Here is a 19,485-nt window from a genome sequence, read left to right on the forward strand (position 1 = left end):
AAATAAAATTTTTTTTTAAAGTTTGATGAATCCTGTTTTAAAGTATCATACTTTATCCTCCAACTCAAAGAATGGCTAATTCTGAATTACTCTGAAGAACAGAAAAAAATTTTTTTTTAACTTTTAAAAAGTTGAATAATAAAAATAATGATAAAGTGTGTTAGTCACTCAGTCGTGTCCAACTCTTTTGCGACCCCATTGACTGTAGCCCACCAGGCTCCTCTGTCCATGGGATTCTCCAGACAAAAATACTGGAGTGGTTGCCATTTCTTTCTCCAGGTGATCTTCCTGACCCAGGGATTGAACCCGGGTCTCCTGCATTGCAGGCAGATGCTTTACCATCTGAGCTACCAGGGAAGCCCCAATGATGAATGATGAAGCTTAATGAAAAACACATACTTAGTAAATTAATAATACTAAAGGCTTCAAAAATATTAAGGCCAAAAATTTATTTTAGTTCATTATTTTGCTTGTAAAAATTAAGGTCTAACCTGATTGATCCAAGGACATGTAAAATCTTCTCTCCATCTAATGGGTAGTCAACATTTGGGGGTGGTGAGGGACGCTGAAATATAAATATCACAGGCATAAGTAAACAAAGTACAACCTACAAAAAGGATATACATTTCTTTTTCAGCTTACCTCAGTATTCCCATCAATATTAAATTTTGCTGCCTGGATATTTAGTCCACGCTTCAGATCACTAACAAAGCAAGTGCGCACTTAAAAGAAAAGGAGACATCATTACGGTTTGTGATTGAGTCAATGTTCCAGTTAAAACAATTCTATTCAAGTAAACATGTTAATCATCTGTTCCTTCCGATTTTATAAACTAACTCTGTCTTTAGTTAGCTTACAATTTATTCACATCTAAAAAGCTTTCATTCACTACAGAATCATAAGACATTTCCCTGCCACAAAGCCACATTAAAAAAAATCTTGGTTGGTCAGAACACAAAGCTAAATTTTGGCCTTAGCTACAGTAACACTCTTTAGTTTACGGTTTTTTCTCCCTCTTTGCACACTACATCACCTTTTTTTCACTTTGAACATTTATTCTTTTAAATATTATTTCTGCTGCAAAGTACCTTTTATAATAAGTGGCTTCAAATTATTTTCATAAATAAGTAAGAAATAAAAAATTTTTTCAAGAAGGGACAAAACTGACATTGAGAGCAAGAAATCTAATGATTTGGTTACTTACAAAACATGTTGACATAACATTATACAAAATTCTTTACATTTACTAATTCAAAATATACTTGTTAAGAATCTAAAATATGCCAAGAACCTACTGTATAGCACAAGGGACTATATTCAATATCTTGTAATAACCTATAATGGAAAAGATTCTGAAAAAGAAGATGCATAACTGGGGACTTCCCTGGCAATCTAGTGGTTAAAACTCTGTGCTCCCAATGCAGGAGGCACAGCTTTGATCCCTGGTCGGGGAACTAAGATCTCACATACCTCATGGTGTGGCAAAAAAAAAAAAGAAAAGAGAAAGAATATATATAACTGAATCAGTTTGCTATTCCCTGAGATACTGTAAGTCAACTATACTTTGACTTACAGTAAGCTGGTGCTCAAGTTACAACTTTAAGTCTTCATTAACTATTTAAGAAATGTGAATACGCAGATGCTCAACATCTTACATACTTAGCATATGAAGGTGTTCTTTAAGGAAACTAAATTCATTGAATTAAAAACCCGAGAACAGATAAATTACACTTAAGGATTTTAAACTAATTGAAAAAACTTAGGTATTACATAAGTAACATAGGAAGTTTGTGAGAGTTAAGTGTACATATTGCATATTTGTTTTTAATATAAATGGGTTCCTACTACACATATTTTCCAGCAACATGCTTTTTCCCTTCATATATTATTGATACCCTTCCAAATCAATACATCTATCTCCTCCTTTTTAAAAGTTATATGGGTCCCATCTGGGGTACCCAATAAATAAATAAAAAGCCATATGGTAATCCTTATGATGAAGGCATCAAATTTCATTCCGCATTCCCTCTTGCAGAGGATGCATATCTTTCCATTTTTATAAATATGCCAGAGTGCCTTCCAAAAAGGTTAGTTTTCAATTCTTATTAATAGCAATATATTAATTTTCCCAATCTCACCAACACTAAATGTCTATCTTTCAAATTTTTGCCAATCTGATGTTTGCCTGGCTAATGCAAAACTTCTTTTCACAAGTTGGAGGCTATATGGAAAGAAATATTCCAAGAAGTTATCAACTGTTACATTATGGAGAATAGGACTGGAAGAATGGAAGAGAAACTATTCATTTCACTTGAGATATTTCCTCTATTATTTGAGCTTCTGCAAAAATAATGAAGAAATGACTGAAGTTTTATAATAACTGAAGAGGGTTTAGATAATTATGCCACATAAGTAAGCAATATAATGAAGAACAAGATCTATTTTGCAGCCCTAGCTCTCACCTTACCTATTGTGTGACAATGAATAAATCATTTAATATCTCAGGGACCCAGCTGTACCAGAATATCTCCAGGTCCCATTTAATTTTAGAATTCATTATTGTCTAATTCTCTATTAAACATTCTAGAGTATTAATTTTATATGACACTTAATAATGAAGAACGCTATAGTTTAACTGATTTCCTTTCAGTGAATCAAGATACCAGAAAACTCAATTTAAACATTATCATAAAAATATACTCTAGCAAAGGAGGAATATTAATAATGTATCTTATTAAAGTGAATCTAATATATTTACCCAACTGTAGAATTTCTGAAGTCAGTAAAATGATTTTTTTAACATTATAAAAATGCATTTAAAATACTAAAGAAAAAAAAAAAGCTAAACATAAAATCAGTAGTTTCCATAAGCAGTATAATTGTTAATTCATACTGTGAAAACTACTAATTCCCTAGTAACTCTGTATCTCTATCACTGAGAAGTTTCTTTACTAGTACATTAAAAGTAATACCAAAAGGGAATTCTCAGGAAGTCTAGTGCTTAGAACTGTGCACTCACTGCCGAGGGCCTGGGTTCCATCCCTGGTCAGGGAACTAAGATCCCACAAGCTGGTGGTGTGGCCAAATTAAAAAAAATAAATAATGCCAAAAGCTTCCACAAATCTGAAGAAAAACCAAAATTTTATATACATTATTCCATAGGATATATGTTAAGTAGTTTTAGGTTACTGCATTATAAATTTAATACATTTTGTATCTGTATAAATACTTAGAAACATGCCCTCCAAATGAATATTTAATGATGAAAGGAAAAAAAATAGGAACTTAGTTTACCTTTAATGTCCTCCAAGATACCTTCTGGAATTGAACCTAAAACAGAAATTTTATTTACAACTATAGAACTTTAATAAGCAGAAACAGTCTATTAAATTGCACTCACATTTCCATTTTCCATTTCAGCAAACTATTAAAAAGTACTATAATTTTTTTTAAAAGACAAATAGAAAAATCAGGTTCCTCCCTAAAAAGGGAGGAAATGTCAGCATTCAAAGTCAAGCCAAAGCACAGAAGTTGAAGCCAGATGTACACAAAGTACTAAAGAATGTGACTAATACTCATAAATTTGATTAAAAAAAAAAAGACCTTAAAAATATAGCAGAATAAATGGCATTGGATAGGAACTGACCAAGGAAATCTTTTTTACCATAAAAAGATTTGCTGGTTATCTTGTGTTAAAGTACTTACAAGAAATAGTAAGGCTTAAAAATGAGCTACGTACTTTTCTTTTACAAAAAGGGAAGTTTCAAGTTGGCTTATCTTTCCTATGATAATGAATGACTGTCAGTGAGTGACATACTAACTTTATGCATATTTGTAAAAAGAATCATGCATAGACAATTTTTTTCTTCAAGGTAAACGTGATTTTTAAAAAAATGAGTGAGAAAGTACCTATTATATAGATTTCTTCAAATTTTTAGAAAGATTTTAAAAGATAATGTTTGGATATGTTATCATTGTTATGTAATTTTGTTGCCAATAAATCAAGTTTTCCAAGTCAGACTCAAAAATTTAGAATCTTTGAAACTCAGAATTTTTAATCCATTGTTAAATATGTAAAAACAGTCTCATTAATTTGTAAGAACAAATTATTTATGTCAAGGAAGACAGAAATTTATAGCTATAAAAGGAACCATGATTTAGTAAGGGTAATCATGCACTTCTTCCATCTGGAGCTACATATCTTGTCTGTTACTGAAAGAATTAAAATTAAAAACCACATCTTTAAGATGTTAAGCCATAATCTTTAAAAATTAATAAACTATTTAATCACAAATTTTTTAAGAGGGAGCAAAAAAATTTACCATTAGTAAATATGAATTTGGAATTATTATTTTACCTTTATTATAATAAAGGTATTACATTGGTCCTTTATTGGTCCTTTCCAAATTCTTGTGTGTTTCATAATACAGTAATAATGATATACATAAACTTTATAAATTAGTATAAATATAAGTATGTATTGCAGGTATATATTCAAAATTTTTTTTACTGGTGAGGCCAGTGTGTGATCAAAAAGTTTGAAGACTCCTAAGGAGATCAGCCCTGGGATTTCTTTGGAAGGAATGATGCTGAAGCTGAAACTCCAGTACTTTGGCCACCTCATGCGAAGAGTTGCTGGGAACTCTGATTGCTGGGAGGGATTGGGGGCAGGAGGAGAAGGGGACGACGGAGGATGAGATGGCTGGATGGCATCATTGACTCGATGGAACTGAGTCTCAGTGAACTCCGGGAGTTGGTGATGGACAGGGAGGCCTGGAGTGCTGCGATTCATGGGGTCGCAAAGAGTCGGACACAACTGGGCAACTGATCTGATCTGAATGTTAAATGTTAAAATTTATCCCATGGAGAATATAAAGATTTCCAAATCAATTTAAACCTGGCTATATATAGATGAGAGAAATGTAACTAGATTATAAAGAATGTACAAATTTAAGAATAAGTGCTAAAAACTGTAACATTTCACATGTGCTAAACTCTCTCTAGGAAAATTCAAATGAACTCCAACATGTGCCAAAGACATTTGGTAATGTGAGAAAGTTTTCTCTAGGCAACATGGAAGGCAAGCTTGAAAATAAAAGGCTTATTTTAGTTAGGAGTAGATGCTGGCTTTGGGAAGGAGCTTCTCAATCTTAGCGGTTTAATCACAGCCATTTAAACACTGCAAATGAGGCATTCATTGGCTCTGGCTTTGAAAAGTCATATTTAAATTTCAGCTAATTTAGAATAATAAGTATAATATTTTACATATAATTTACTTTTCAACTATACTTTTTAAATTAATGTATTAGTCTTTGTAAGTTTTAAGTTAGTATATTCATTCTTTTTTGAACAAGGTTCTAAATACTAAATAAAGAGGTCACTTAAGGATACCAAATATATGTAGGACTTAGATCTAATCTTTGTCAGAACCATGATAAGAGATATTTAAAATATATTCGCATTTCTGATCCTAAGTGGAAAGTAAAAGTGTTAGTCACACGGTTTTGTCTAACTCTCTGCGATCCCATGGCCTGTAGCCCGCCAGGCTCCTCTGTCCATGATTCTCCAGGTTAGAATACTAGAATGGATAGCCACTCCCTTCTCCAGGGGAGCTTCCTGACCCAGAATGAAACCTGAGTCTTCTACATTGCTGGCAGATTCTTTACTGTCTGAGCCATCAGGGGAGCCTCCCTTCTAAGTGAATCCTTCAGCAAACAGTGATACGATTTAATTCCTCAACTATGGGGAATATATGGCTTACGATGACAGAGTCAAGATTTGGGGGCATATTAGAAGGAAAGATTAGAATCAGACTTCAAGACAGTTGGTTAAGAAAAGGGTGTCCAACCTAGATGTCCATCAACAGATGAATGGATAAAGAAGTTGTGGTACATATATACAACGGAATATTGCTCAGCCATAAAAAAGAATGAATTTGAGTCAGTTCTAGAGAGCTAGATGAACCTAGAGCCTGTTACACAGAGTGAAGTAAGTCAAAAGGAGAAAAATACCACATATCAATGTGTATACATATGGAATCTAGAAAAAGGGTACTGATGAACTTATTTGCATGGCAGCAACGGAGAGGCAGACATAAAGAACAGACTTGTAGATGCAGGAGTGGAAGGAGAAGGTGGGGCAAACTGAGAAGCAGCAATGATAAATACACATCACCAAATGTAAAACAGACAGCCAGTGGGAATGTGCTGTATGACACAGGGAGCTCAAACCCGGTGCTGTGACAACCTAGAGGGGAGGGGTGGGATGGGGGTAGGAGAAAGGTTCAACAGAGAGGGGAAATATGTATATTTATGGCTGATTCATGTTGATGTATGGCAGAAACCAAGACAGCACTGTAAAGCAAATATCCTTCAATTAAAGATTTAAAAAAAAGAGAAAGTGTCTAAGAACACACAGTTCAGAATTTTAAGGAAATATTAAGGTCAATTTTAATGAAGACTTTTATTTAAAATATCTTGGGGGACTTCCCTGGTATCCAGTGGTTAAGACTCTGTGCTTTCACTGCAGGGGGATGGGTTCATGTCCTTGGTTGGGGAACTAAGATCCCACATGCCATGAACCAAAAAGAAAAAAATCTTGGGATGCTACATTAAACTACACTAAAAAGGTAACAAAGTTTATCTGGAATGGATGAATAATAAACTGATCTACAGAATAAAGAATGCTATTATCTTAACTATCTAAAGACAACAGGAAACAATACATGTAAGGATAAAAGTCCTAACAACCTGCCCTTCTCTTTCCAACATTTATTCAACGTCCAGGTGCTTGAAAAATAAACAAGACAGGGATTCTCAAAGTCTACTGACAGAAAAAGTTAAAATGTACTATAATTAATACTGCTGAGGGTGTAACAGAGAGGGGAATAATTTATTCTGCTTAGGGAAATGAGGAAGGCTTCATAATTTAAATGACCTTTCTGTCAAGGAGATAGATAAAAAACTCAAATAGGTAAAGAAAAACATTCCAGGTAAAGAAACAGTATAAATGAAGGCATGGGGTTATGGAAGAACAACGGTGCCAGGAATATAGCCTGGAAGAGGTAAGAAATTTACTACAGCTGAAATAAGGTGCAAAGGGTTGAGTTTAGTAGTTAAAGCTAAAGCTAAGTTAAAGTTAAAGGGTAGAATAAAGTTGGATTGTAAAGAAACATGTGTATCAAACCAATAATTTGGATTTTAACCTGTGGGGACCAGCAAAAATTCTCAAGCAAAAGAATAATGTAATCAAATTAATTCTGTGAAAGTTATTCCTGGCAAGAGTATGAAATAGACTAAATGGGTCCAAAGAGTAGGCTCCAAGAAAGAAGCAATGAGGACCTAGTTTACAATGTCTTTGTTTTCAAATGTTCCGTGTTATGGAGGACAGAAAAAAAAAAAAAACAAGACAAAAAACAGATTTCTGAGGAAGAATTCAAAGGATTGATACACTAGTTTTCTAAAATGTGAGCTCAGAAAGAAATAATCCAACAATGATTTGTTAGAATGAATTTAGGGGAAGAGATAATGTGTTTACTTTTAGAAGCCTTAAGTTTGAGATGCCTAGAGGCATATGTAGTTTCTATCTAAAATGAGCTGAAAACATGAAGTTTAGAAGAAGGGCCAGGCTCAGTGATACAGTTAAGAATCAACAGCATATAGATGTAGCTGAAGTTATGGGAACACATGAGATCACGTTTAAAAAGCCAGTAGGAGAAAAAAAGGAACAAAAAATGGATCCCTAGAAGAATATCAGCAGGGAAAGAAAGAGCAGAGCAAACTAGGAAGGAATAGTTGGAGAACTAAAAGAAAACCACAAAGGAAGAAAAGTCCTGAAAGCTAAGGAAAGTAGTATCAGGAGTACATGATGATCCAGATGCAAACTAGTACATACAAAATGGATAAATAACAAGGTCCTACTGTATGGTACTGCTGCTGCTGCTAAGTCGCTTCAGTCGTGTCCGACTCTGTGCCCCATAGACGGCAGCCCACCAGGCTCCCCCATCCCTGGGATTCTCCAGGCAAGAACACTGGAGTGGCTTGCCATTTCCTTCTCCAATGCATGAAAGTGGAAAGTGAAAGTGAAGTCGCTCAGTCGTGACCGACTCTTAGCGACCCCATGGACTGCGGCCCACTAGGGTCCTCCGTCCATGGGATTTTCCAGGCAAAAGTACTGGAGTGGGTTAGGGTTAGGGTTAACTATATTCAATATCTTGTGATAAACCATATGAAAAAAGATATATATATATATATGTATAACTGAGTCACTTTGCTACACAGCAGAAATTAATATAACATTGTAAATCAACTATACTTCAATAAAAATTTTTTTTTAAAAAGAGAGTATATGATAATCCATGATGTTAAAAGTTCTGGAAAGAATGATTAAAATTTAACTACTAGATCTGGTGATTAACAACAGCTCAATAATGACCTTGTAATTGGAGCCAGGACATCAGAGTGATGTGAGAAAATGAGAGTAAGTATGCAGTGTGGGGGGGAAAAATGAGTTGAATGTAAACCACTCTTAAATAGATTAAAATGATTTTACCCATCACAGAGGGAAGGCTCTGTTCTTTAGCAGCACCTGTGTCAACAGTACATTGTTCCAACAGTTGAGTTTCCAACTCCCTGAAGAAGAAAAAAAAGTTACTGTAATTAAAATATTGCAATTGATATCCTTTTTCTACTTAATACTTTTACTTCATAACAGAACATGATGCTTTAAATAACTGTGGTTTTACCCTTAAAAGATGAACATACTCAAGGTTAATAAAGTGAAGTCTCTCAGTCGTGTCCAATTCTTTGCGACCCCATGGACTGTAGCCTACCAGGCTCTTCCGTCCATGGGATTTTCCAGGAACGAGTACTGGAGTGGGTTGCCATTTCCTTCTCCAGGGGATCTTCCTGACCCAGGGATTGAACCCAGGTCTCCCGCTTTGTAGGCAGACGCTTTTACCGTCTGAGCAGCCAGAGAAGTAAAGAATGGAATAAATAACAATGAATGTCCACATTACAAGTCTTCTATTGATCACTGTCAAAAAAGTAGCATCTTTTTTTTGTTGTTGTTACTTTTTGTTTGTTTTTTATTTCTTTAACATCTGCTTTTTTGGTACAGGTGAAGCAATGTGCTAAATGCCAGGAAACTTACTTGTGAAGAGCTTTTCCTCCTAAGGGGAGTGCTCCCCAACAATTTAGTACTGGGATTCCTTCATATATCTATAAGGTAGTCAAGGATATTACTAGTTGAGGAGGTAAAAATGTGTTTCCCTCACCTCTGCACTATTATTCTATATCAGCTTGGCCGGCTAAATTCTTTAAGGAGTTACAGAAAAATCAGTCTTTTTTTCTTCTCCAAAGAAAATAGCTAAACATATACATACAAATACATGGTAAACAACACACACAGAGAACTCATCTGTTAGAGCCTGGGTGTCCAAAAAAGTAGCCACTGTCCACATACGGCTGGTCTGAACTAAGATACACTATAAGAATAAATTCCACAACAAATTTAGAAAACAGTAAAAAAAAAAAAAACTGTAAAATATTCCATTATAATTATGTTAATTATATATTTAAATGATAATATTTTAAATATACTGGACTAAATACACTACTAATTTCATCTCCTTCATTTGTATTTGTAAACTTTGTAGCTCTTAGAAAAATTTTAAATTACATGTCTCACACTGTATTTCTATTAGAGCTGAGAGAACAGTGAACAATATTGTACTATGGATTTGCTACCTTATTTTACATGTTGTTTTTCCTGATGTTTTATAAAGTACATTATTTATGAAAAGCAAAAAGTCTATGGGTAGGAACACTGGCTTTGAAAACTAACATGGGTTTGTATCTTGCTGTACACTTCTATTAACTTGGGTCAGCCACCTATCTCAACTTTCAGCTTCTCACTTATATAATAATACTTTTTGTTATGAGACTTACACACGAAATACTTTCTATTTTAAAAAGCTATTGCCTAATTCAGTTCCTGAGCAGCTAATGATCCTTGATTTCCTTCCCATGATTATTTCTTCTAACAAACACACATATAGATCTCAAAATTCCAAGAGTTTCGCACTTACGCACTTCAAATTCCTTTTCAAATGTAGCAAATATCTACTCTAACGCTTGTAAGAAATATTTATACCTATACTTAAATTCATTTAATGACTGAGAATAGACCAGTTTATAGTCAGTAATTTCATTTTGTAACAGCTGAAATTACTAGGGAGTTCTTCCCTATGGCATATGATACAAAAACTACAGCACTTACTGCGTAAGTTATGTGCCAGGTTCTATACTAAATACTTTACACTTATTATCTCACTCTAGTCACACAATACCCCTATGAGGTGCAATTATTTTAATTCCCATTTCACAGATGAGGAAACCTGGGCCAAGGGGAGAGTAAGCTACTTGCCCAACATCATACAACTAGAAAGCTTAGCTGAGACTTAAACTTATGTATTTGATTCCAAACCCCAAACTCACAAACCCTATGCCATACTGTCCCCATGATAGCCTCAGGAAATTGAGAGGAAAAAAAGGAATTTACTTTTCGACAGTGAGCCCTTCAGTTTTTTGAAGGCAGTTCTCATGTTGTCATTAAGTTTTAATTCTTCTTGATTTAACTTTCTCATTTGTTTCCAATCACTCTTCATATGACTTATTTTAAAACTTTACTATCCTATCCAACTTCTTTGATCCTAGGTCTGATCTCTGGAGTATATACTGGGATCAAGCCATAATGACAATTTCTACAGAAAGTACATCTAAATCTCAAAATCCTGTGAATTTTTCCCACATATATCATATTTGTACATGATAATCCAAAATAGCGTGATGCAACAAAAACAATTTGTAATAAGCCTAACTAATTATTTCAAACTAGAGTAAAAACTGCAAAATTAGCTGGTTTACAAAAAAGATACAGGTAACACCAGGCTCTCCCTATATCCACAATCTAGGACCATGGCAGAGTTTATCCCAAGTGTAAGAAGAGCCATTAGATGACTTGGAGCAAGCAAGACAGACGGAACCTAGAAAACAACAAAACCAGAATGAAAGTCAGTAGTTGAACGTGTTTCCTTTACATTTCAAATATATTTGAAAAAATTCATAATTATGATACTTACTCAACCAGTTTATAGCACCTAATAAAGAATTAACTGATTTACTTGAATTCACACATAATCAAAATATACTGTAATACACAAAAACATTCTTTGAGTTCTATAAGTTGTTTCATTTTGAAATGACAATTATAAAACATTTCTATTAACTCAGTTCTTTCTCTTTTGGAAGAAAAACCGAAAATAATAAAGTGATGGTCCAGAAACACACATTCAAAGAAAATGCTAAATTTAAAAAATAAAGAGATGTTTTTACCTTTTTTTTTTTTTTTGCTCAGCCTGTGCACACGGGTTGTGTGAACAGGTTGTGTGAAGCACTAATTGATTTAATTGTAGTAATTTTTTTTCTTGATTTCTTTTTTAATTTATTTATTTATTTCAGTTGGAGGCTAATTATTTTACAATACTGTAGTGGTTTTTGCCACACACTGACATAAATCAGCCATGGGTGTACATGTGTTCCCCATCCAATTTCTCTGTTTCTATCTATACCAGATAAGAACACTAACATAAACACAACTCAAATGATGGTAAAGATATCTATTTTTTGAATTTAGCATTTTCTTTGAATGCATGTTTCTGGACCATTCCTTTATTGTTTTCAGTTTTTCTTCCAAAAGAGAAAGAACTGAGTTAATAGAAATGCTTTATAAGTGTCATTTCAAAATGAAACAACTTACAGAACTCAAAGAATGTTTTTGTGTATTACAGTATATTTTGATTATGTGTGAATTCAAGTAAATCAGTTAATTCTTTATTTAGTGCTATAAAATGGTTGAAATAGAAACAGAGAAAAAGAATTCTTGACTGTCCTTACTCACAAAGTTTATAATATGAATTATATTTTTTAAATGTTATAATAGTTAAAAACAAAAGTGAAGAACTACAAAAATCCTTAGTTCTAAGTGACACTTTTCAGTGAAAATCCTGCCAAATTCAATCAAAATATGGAAGTCCATCATAACCAAATAGCAAACAAAATAATGGATAAATTTCCCTTGCCTAAGTACAGCAGGTATTCTGGTAATATACTAGATAAGAACACTAACAAACAAAACTCAAATGCTAAGTCCCAGTAAAAATACAGAAAATCATCTATTTTATTTAGAGAAGAGCTGAAGTAACTTCTTACTATGTTTTGCATTCTCTCTACTGCAAACCAAATTCCTGATTTAAGTATAGGAGGGTATGTATAGGGTATAGGGTATGTATAGGGTATGTACAGTTAAGTATAGGAGGATATGTAACCTGTTTCTCTGTATCTGTCCTACTAAATTATAACTTAGAAAAATTAACTGCCCTTATCTGATAAATAAATTGTGATTTTTGATATATTTTGTATTCGGTAGAATGTATGAAAATTACATTTTTATGTGCTCAGTTTCTTATATATTGTACATATTTTATACACTCTTGCTAAAAAAACTTTAAATTTGCAAGGCAAAGATTTTTAAAATGTTAAACAATAAAGATTTTGGCCTACTATGAAATGTAATCATCTTATGTCATAATTTTGGTCTTTAAAATAATCTTACTTAACTCATATAAAATGATAGTTATGAATAATATCACTAATATCAAGATCTAAGAGTCATTCCTGGCATTGTCCACTTACTCTATGGGAGACATTATTTGAATTCATTTCTAGGAATTTAAAGCCTATGAAATGAAAATGAAAGAGCTGGAAAATTTAGAACAGTCAGCATACCTAAAAAATGAAAACTAGAGAGACCTGGAAGAAAAATATCATAAACTTCACCAAAGAAGTTTTCATTTCAGGAGAAAAAAACAAACAAACCCAAAACTTAAAACCTGTAGTAAAATAATAAAAGAAAGAGCAATAAATAGGAACCTTCAATTATCCAATTATCTAAGTATTAGATAAAATGCTAATTATGCATGAAATAACCATACAAAGAAAACAGATGGTCAGTTTATTTTGTCATCCAATTCCTCTTTTCAACGAAGGAAAAAAAATGAGGACCTTTTAGTTTAAGCTTTGAGTACCTTCTAAAAACAACATAAAAAACAGGTACCTCAAAATACTTGAAAAGAACACGAGTGAGTGTCTCTCTGAAGTGGGAAGGACATAATACAGACTCGATAACCACAACTCTGCGGTCTCTGGGATTCACCAATAGATGCCTGAAAAATGATAGTTTTTAACAATTTTAAAAGTTTGTATTTTTTTACATAATGCAATTTGTTAAGGTTAAAGAAACTGTACCATTTTCACTTAAGAAGCTTTATAACAAAAAGATATCTTCATTTTATGATCCACGAAAGACATTTATCGCTATTTCATGTTATGAAATTTCTTTATTCAATTTTTAAAGGTTATTTTCCATTTGCAATTATTACAAAATATTGGCTATATTCCCTATGTTGTACAGTATAGCCTTGAGCCTATCATACACCCAAAAGTTTGTGCCTCCAACTCCCCTACCCCTATGTTGCCCCACTAATAACCTTTAGTTTGTTCTCTGTGTCTGTCAGTCTGCTTCTTTTTTGTTATATTCACTGCTGCTGCTGCTGCTGCTAAGTCGCTTGAGTCATGTCCGACTCTGTGCGACCCCATAGATGGCAGCCCACCAGGCTCCCCCGTTCCTGGGATTCTCCAGGCAAGAACACTGGAGTGGGTTCCCATTTCCTTCTCCAGTTATATTCACTGGTTTGTTGTATTTTTTAGATTCCACAAAGAAGTGATAACATACAACATTTGTCTTTCTATCTGACTTACTTCACTTTGCATTTGTTAGTCACTCAGTCATGTCCAACTCTATGTGACCCCAAGCACCGGAGCCCCCCAGGCTCCTCCGTCCATGGAATTCTCCAAGCAAGAATACTGCAGTGGGCAGCCATTCCTTTCTCCAGGGGATCTTCTTGACTCAAGGATCAAACCCAGGTTTCCTGCATTGCAGGCAGATTCTTTACTGTCTGAGCCACCAGGGAAGCCCTCACTTGGCATTATGCAGTTCAAATCCATCCATGTTGCTACAAATAGCAAAATTTCATTCTTTTTTATGGCTGAGAAGTATTCCATTGTATATATATCAATATATATGCCACAGAAAGACAACATTTTTGATCTCTTATTATATGCCACGTACTGTGTCAGGAAATTTACATATATTAATTCATTTATCTCAGAAAACAAAAACTAAACCCTATTATGAATATTAACTTGAGTAATTAAAAGGATGTGTTCTTTTTTTAAGCTACAAAAGTAGTATACACTCACAAGACTCCAAATATTATAGAAGTTTGTAACTTGGAAAGTACAAAAATACCTTATACCTCTTCTAACCAGAAACTATTACTAACAGCAGTTTGTATATTTTCATTATTGTGTGTTGTTGTCGTTTAGTTGCTAAGTCGTGTCCAACCCTCGCAACTCCATGGTCTGTAGCCCTCCAGGATCTTCTATCCACGGGATTTCCGAGGCAAGAATGCTGGAGTGGGTTGCCATTTCCTTCTCCATCATTACTGTGTATTTATATTTATATATTTTAACAGAAATATTCATCCCATAGATGCTGTTCTATAAGATTTTAATTAACAGAATATCTAAGACATTTCTGTATCAGTACATATGGATATAAAACTTTTTTGACAATACAGTGTTTCACGATATGGATGTATTAATACAGTAATTAAATTATCCAATCCCCTTTACTAATGGACATAGTATTTCCTTATGCTTGCCAGTTTTCTAGTCTTCAAACATGCTTTTGAAAAGATTGAATATGAAAAAGTTAAAATGGCAGTTGGAAATTAACCTTTTCTTTCACATTAGAAATAATATGACTAAATATCACTATTATGGGCACTAGGAAAAGCTGGGGGAAGGGGGGCAAGGAAAACACAATTGCATTTTACCTGAAATATAGTATATGGATGAATTCCTTTAGGTAGGAATATAGTTCTTCTGTATTGATGTTATATTGTACAACTCTGATAGGCTATAAAAAATTAAAATGATTTATTAATTTACAGTAATAAAATAATCTCAAATTAAACATGTTTATTTACTTTACAAATGGATTTTCTGATAACAAATCAAAAGCAATTTGTATTTAGAATAGATGTAAATATTAAAAATAGATTAATCACTTAAATTAGAAATCTTTAAGAACCGGCATGTCCAAGATGACAAAACATTTTGGTTTACAGAATAAGACTGTACGCACAGTGAGTAAAGACCAGTGCTCATTACATTTTTCATCTGACATTATTTTGGCATCATCAGCAAAAAGCACCATCAACTAAAAAGCATCAAAGGCTTCATCAAATACTCCAGACTTGGTTCAGTTTCTGTTAAATTAGTCCCAAAACACTGACATTTGTCCTCCTGTAGTAGCACTTCACTTGACAGTCTCTTTTAGTTGATATAGGGACAGTCCCAAAGTAAATCAGCTCATAAATATGTGTGGTAAAATAAAAACATGCACCATTACCACTAAAGCAAACACTACCAAACCAGGGTGCTGCTGCTGCTGCTGCTAAGTCACCACTAATACATCACCAGGGCTCCATTCACTGCATCCTGCTTCAACTTGCACTTTTATGAAAACAAATATGCTCATATTTGTTAAATAAGGGAATAATGTCTATATAATAAGGAAGGTTGTACAGTTCATATTAGGCAAGAGGAGCTAAAATGATAATAGGAGAGTTATAACCTTCATCAAGGTAAAGGAAGTCATCAACTCAGTGGTCACAGAAATGGGCATTCTTGCAGATTTATTTTTAAAAAGTTTAAATGATCCAAAAAAAAAAAGTTTAAATGATCCAGTGTACCAGGGGCTACCATACCAGAGTGAAGCCTTTCAAGACCTTTTACTGGGCTGCATTTCTTTCTGGTCCCACCTTAACAATAGCTCAAGCGGCTCAGAGCTCACTTCTGTACCTTCAGTGTCTCAGTACCCAGCAACCAACAGTTTCAACTATTCATTTTACTTTAAATATCCCCAAGAGAGCCTTCAGCTCAGTTGTATCTTAAAGTTATTCCAATTTTTTCCTGAGGTATTAATTTTTGTTTTTGCTAGGGCTCAGATTACAAAGTTACATGGGTTTTAAGTTATCTGCTCCAACCCAATTTTTCCCAAAACCTGTCTTTGTTTGCAATCAAGGAGAGGTTTTTCAGGAATGCAAATAGTGAGTTACGGTAGAAATATCTGTATTCGATTTTAACAAGCAAATTTTATGGCATGCAAAATTATTCTTTCTATTGTTCCACAATTCCTAATCTGCAAAATTAACTCTGGCAAGAAAGTTTCTTTTAAAAAATGTGTTTTTCACAGGTCCTTTGAATTACAGATAAAGAAATGAGAATCTGGCTCATATTTTTGAACAGGGTAAGAATAAAATGATTCTATAATTACATTACAAGGCTCATGCAATTATTTTACTAAGTTTAAAAACTTTCTCTTAATGTTATAGAATTACATTTATATCCAAGTTGTATAGAAAAAGCAAATCTGTAGAGACAGAAACAACATCCATGGTGGTGTAGAAGTGATGATCAACTATAAACACGCATTAGAAATCTTATTAGAATGATAAAAATGTTCTAAAACTGAACTGTGGTAATGGCTGCATAACTTGATATATTTACCAAAAATCACTGAACTGCATGCTTAAAGTAGGTAAATTTTGCGATATGCAAAATTAAACCTAAATAATCAAAAAAGTTTTCTTGGGTTATACTCTAAGCTATACATTTAGCACTGTTCTAATCAATCTTACTTAAAGTTATATTTAAAAATATTATACAGAACAGCATTTATTTTGCTAATTTGTTTAAAAAAAATACCTTAGGCATGCCAGCTTTTTTTATCACACTGGGAATTATACATCTTGGACCAGTTTCTCCAGCAAATCCACATCTGCAAATAAAATAGAAAATTGATATACATTCAACTATTATAACATTCTTTCTATATATTTGTCACAGAAACAAGGTTTTGTGTATTTTTTTCAAAGCAGTGGTCACAAAAACATCTAGAAACATCTCTGATGTATTCAAAGGGGAAAAAAAACTAAGGAAAAGTTAATATCACCTATTGTCGTGTCCTACTCTTTGCAACCCCATGGACGTCCATGGAATTCTCTTGGCCAGAATACTGGAGTGGGTAGCTTTTCCCTTCTCCAGGGGACTTTCCCAACTCAGGGGTCAAACGCAGGTCTCCTGTATTGCAGGTGGATTCTTTACCAGTTGAGCCACACGGGAAGACCTAGAATACTGGAGCAGGTAGCCTATCCCTTCTCCAGCGGACCTTCCCCATCGAGGAATCGAACCGGGGCCTCCTGCATTGCAGGCAGATTCTTTACCAACTGAGCTATCAGGGAAGCCCATTCATAAGTAAACTAAAGGTAAAAAAAATAAAATCACTTTGAATTAGTACTAGTGAAATAAACCAGTGTATTATTTTACGGTAGCATTAACTATTCAGCTTTTATTTGAATTTTAGGTAACACATCTCTACAGCCATGAGTCTGTACTCCAGTTTCTGATTTCATTCCTATAGTTCATGTTACGCATAATTCCATCATTCGAATATTATTTAGTTTCCATACTGAAGTTTCCTTTGGTCTATTTTTAAAACTATGCATAAAAAAAAAAACTATGCATATCTGACATAATTATAATCACACTGTTCATATAACATGAATTCATAAAATAAGCTTCTGCCTAAACTATTAGTTTTCACTGCCATCATCTTTTAAATTGCATAAAATACTTCATCCTTTTAAAAAAAAAAATTTTCCTTTCTTGATTATTTAAGTATTTCCATTTCTGTTTCCCATAAAACAAAACTTTGCTAAAAATGCTGTTAAAAACGATTACCATGTAAGTTCAATCTCAATATTATCTCTTTTTGTCCTGTCTGGTTTTCAGTACTCATCTCCTCCTATTCCCAAATAGCTTTCTCTATCTTCTTTTAGCTACACCCCCAGGTTTACCTGTTTCAGTGCTCCTCAAACTCCAGGATGTAACCCACTGGCTGGATGCATAAACCCATCTCATCACTTTCCTGTTGTCTTTGTCAACAACCATCCTCCTATATACTAGCATTCCACTTCTCATTTCCTCAATATACCTAAAGTAATTATCTTTGGGTGTCAACCTCAAGGTACTTACTATGCTATTAAAACAAACCTTTAAAATAAATTTAACAGTGCATATATGGGAAGATCTTGCATAGAACAGTAAGAGAATATCATGAACCAAGAACTATGTTTATCCAATTATGGAGCACCTGATGTCCAATTCTTTTCGGTTTTTTTGGCCATGCTTGGTAGCTTATGGGATCTTAGTTTCCCAACCAGAGATTCAACCCAGGCCCTTGGCAGTGAAAGCACCAAGAACTAACCACTGGACCGCCAGGGACTTTCCTCCAATTTCTTAAACAGGCTCTTCTGACCACTTGTTCAACAAATAGTTATTAAACACACACTGTATGTCAGGCACTATTCAGGGATATACAAAATTTTTTCAAACAGTTTCCATTATATATATGCAATTCTGGCTGTCACTTTCCTTTTTTCTTGAGCCCAGTGCAAGGGTTCTAAATCTGGAGTCCACAGACCACTGCGATGGGCCACCAAGTCTTGAAATTGTGTGCAAGTATTTTAAGGTTTGTGTATTTTTGGCTTTCTTTAGGTCATCAATAGGATTTATGTCATCCAAAAGGTTGAGAATCACTAATCTAGAGTTTACAAGTTGCCTTTTAAAACATGGTAAATTTCGTAATCTAAAAGCTGTGGGGGCGGGGGGGGGCAGGTGGGCAACAGAGGATCTCTAATGTCCACAGGGTTTCGGATCGTTACGTATTCAGTCTTCCTAATTCGACGTCCCACTCTTGGGAAGCAAGATACATTTGAATTTCCAGCACCAATAGCATCTCCGTTCAATAAATGTTTAATAATGAAGGCCGTCATCAAGCATTACAGTTCGGCTACCACCTTTCTAAGGAGATAAAATTAGGATAAGCGTGGCCTAAGTCATCGCTGTCATCCCCTGCATAGGTGACCCCAAAGGGTCCGTTCAGTTTGGGGGTGACGACAGGGGCGGCAGTGAAGGCCATTCTCTCGAAGCCTCTTGGGCCTCTCTAGGAATCAGAACCAGACCGCCCAACGGATCCCCGGGATTTGCATCGCCCACGGTGCAGGTAACAGGGGCCGGCATTTGCGGAGCTCCCGGGGGCGAAGTGGAGGCCTAAACAGCCGCCCTAGAGACTGCGATGAGGACCCGGGCTGGGCCTGGGGCTCGGCTACCCGCCCTCCCTTCCGGACGCAGTCACTCACTTGGTAAAAGCCTCTCCCAGATCTATCACGACCGCCGT

The 19,485-nt window shown here is 34.5% G+C and overlaps 1 protein-coding gene across 1 annotated transcript in view; it reads right to left on the minus strand.

The window, feature by feature from the left end:
- The window catches only part of ACTR10 (actin-related protein 10 homolog (S. cerevisiae)), a gene marked incomplete at its 5' end in the record, with an annotated part of 27,439 nt that extends 7,954 nt beyond the window's left edge, over positions 1 to 19,485 (minus strand). Inside the window, 10 exons of the mRNA XM_010847770.1 lie at positions 492 to 565; positions 643 to 722; positions 3,295 to 3,330; positions 8,551 to 8,630; positions 9,151 to 9,218; positions 10,937 to 11,044; positions 13,174 to 13,282; positions 15,017 to 15,099; positions 16,953 to 17,025; positions 19,448 to 19,485. Of these exons, the coding sequence (XP_010846072.1) occupies positions 492 to 565; positions 643 to 722; positions 3,295 to 3,330; positions 8,551 to 8,630; positions 9,151 to 9,218; positions 10,937 to 11,044; positions 13,174 to 13,282; positions 15,017 to 15,099; positions 16,953 to 17,025; positions 19,448 to 19,485 (749 nt within the window). The remainder of the gene's footprint in view (positions 1 to 491; positions 566 to 642; positions 723 to 3,294; positions 3,331 to 8,550; positions 8,631 to 9,150; positions 9,219 to 10,936; positions 11,045 to 13,173; positions 13,283 to 15,016; positions 15,100 to 16,952; positions 17,026 to 19,447) is intronic.

Source organism: Bison bison, unplaced genomic scaffold (genome assembly GCF_000754665.1).
Source record: "Bison bison bison isolate TAMUID 2011002044 unplaced genomic scaffold, Bison_UMD1.0 scf7180017864254, whole genome shotgun sequence".
NCBI lineage: Eukaryota > Metazoa > Chordata > Mammalia > Artiodactyla > Bovidae > Bison > Bison bison.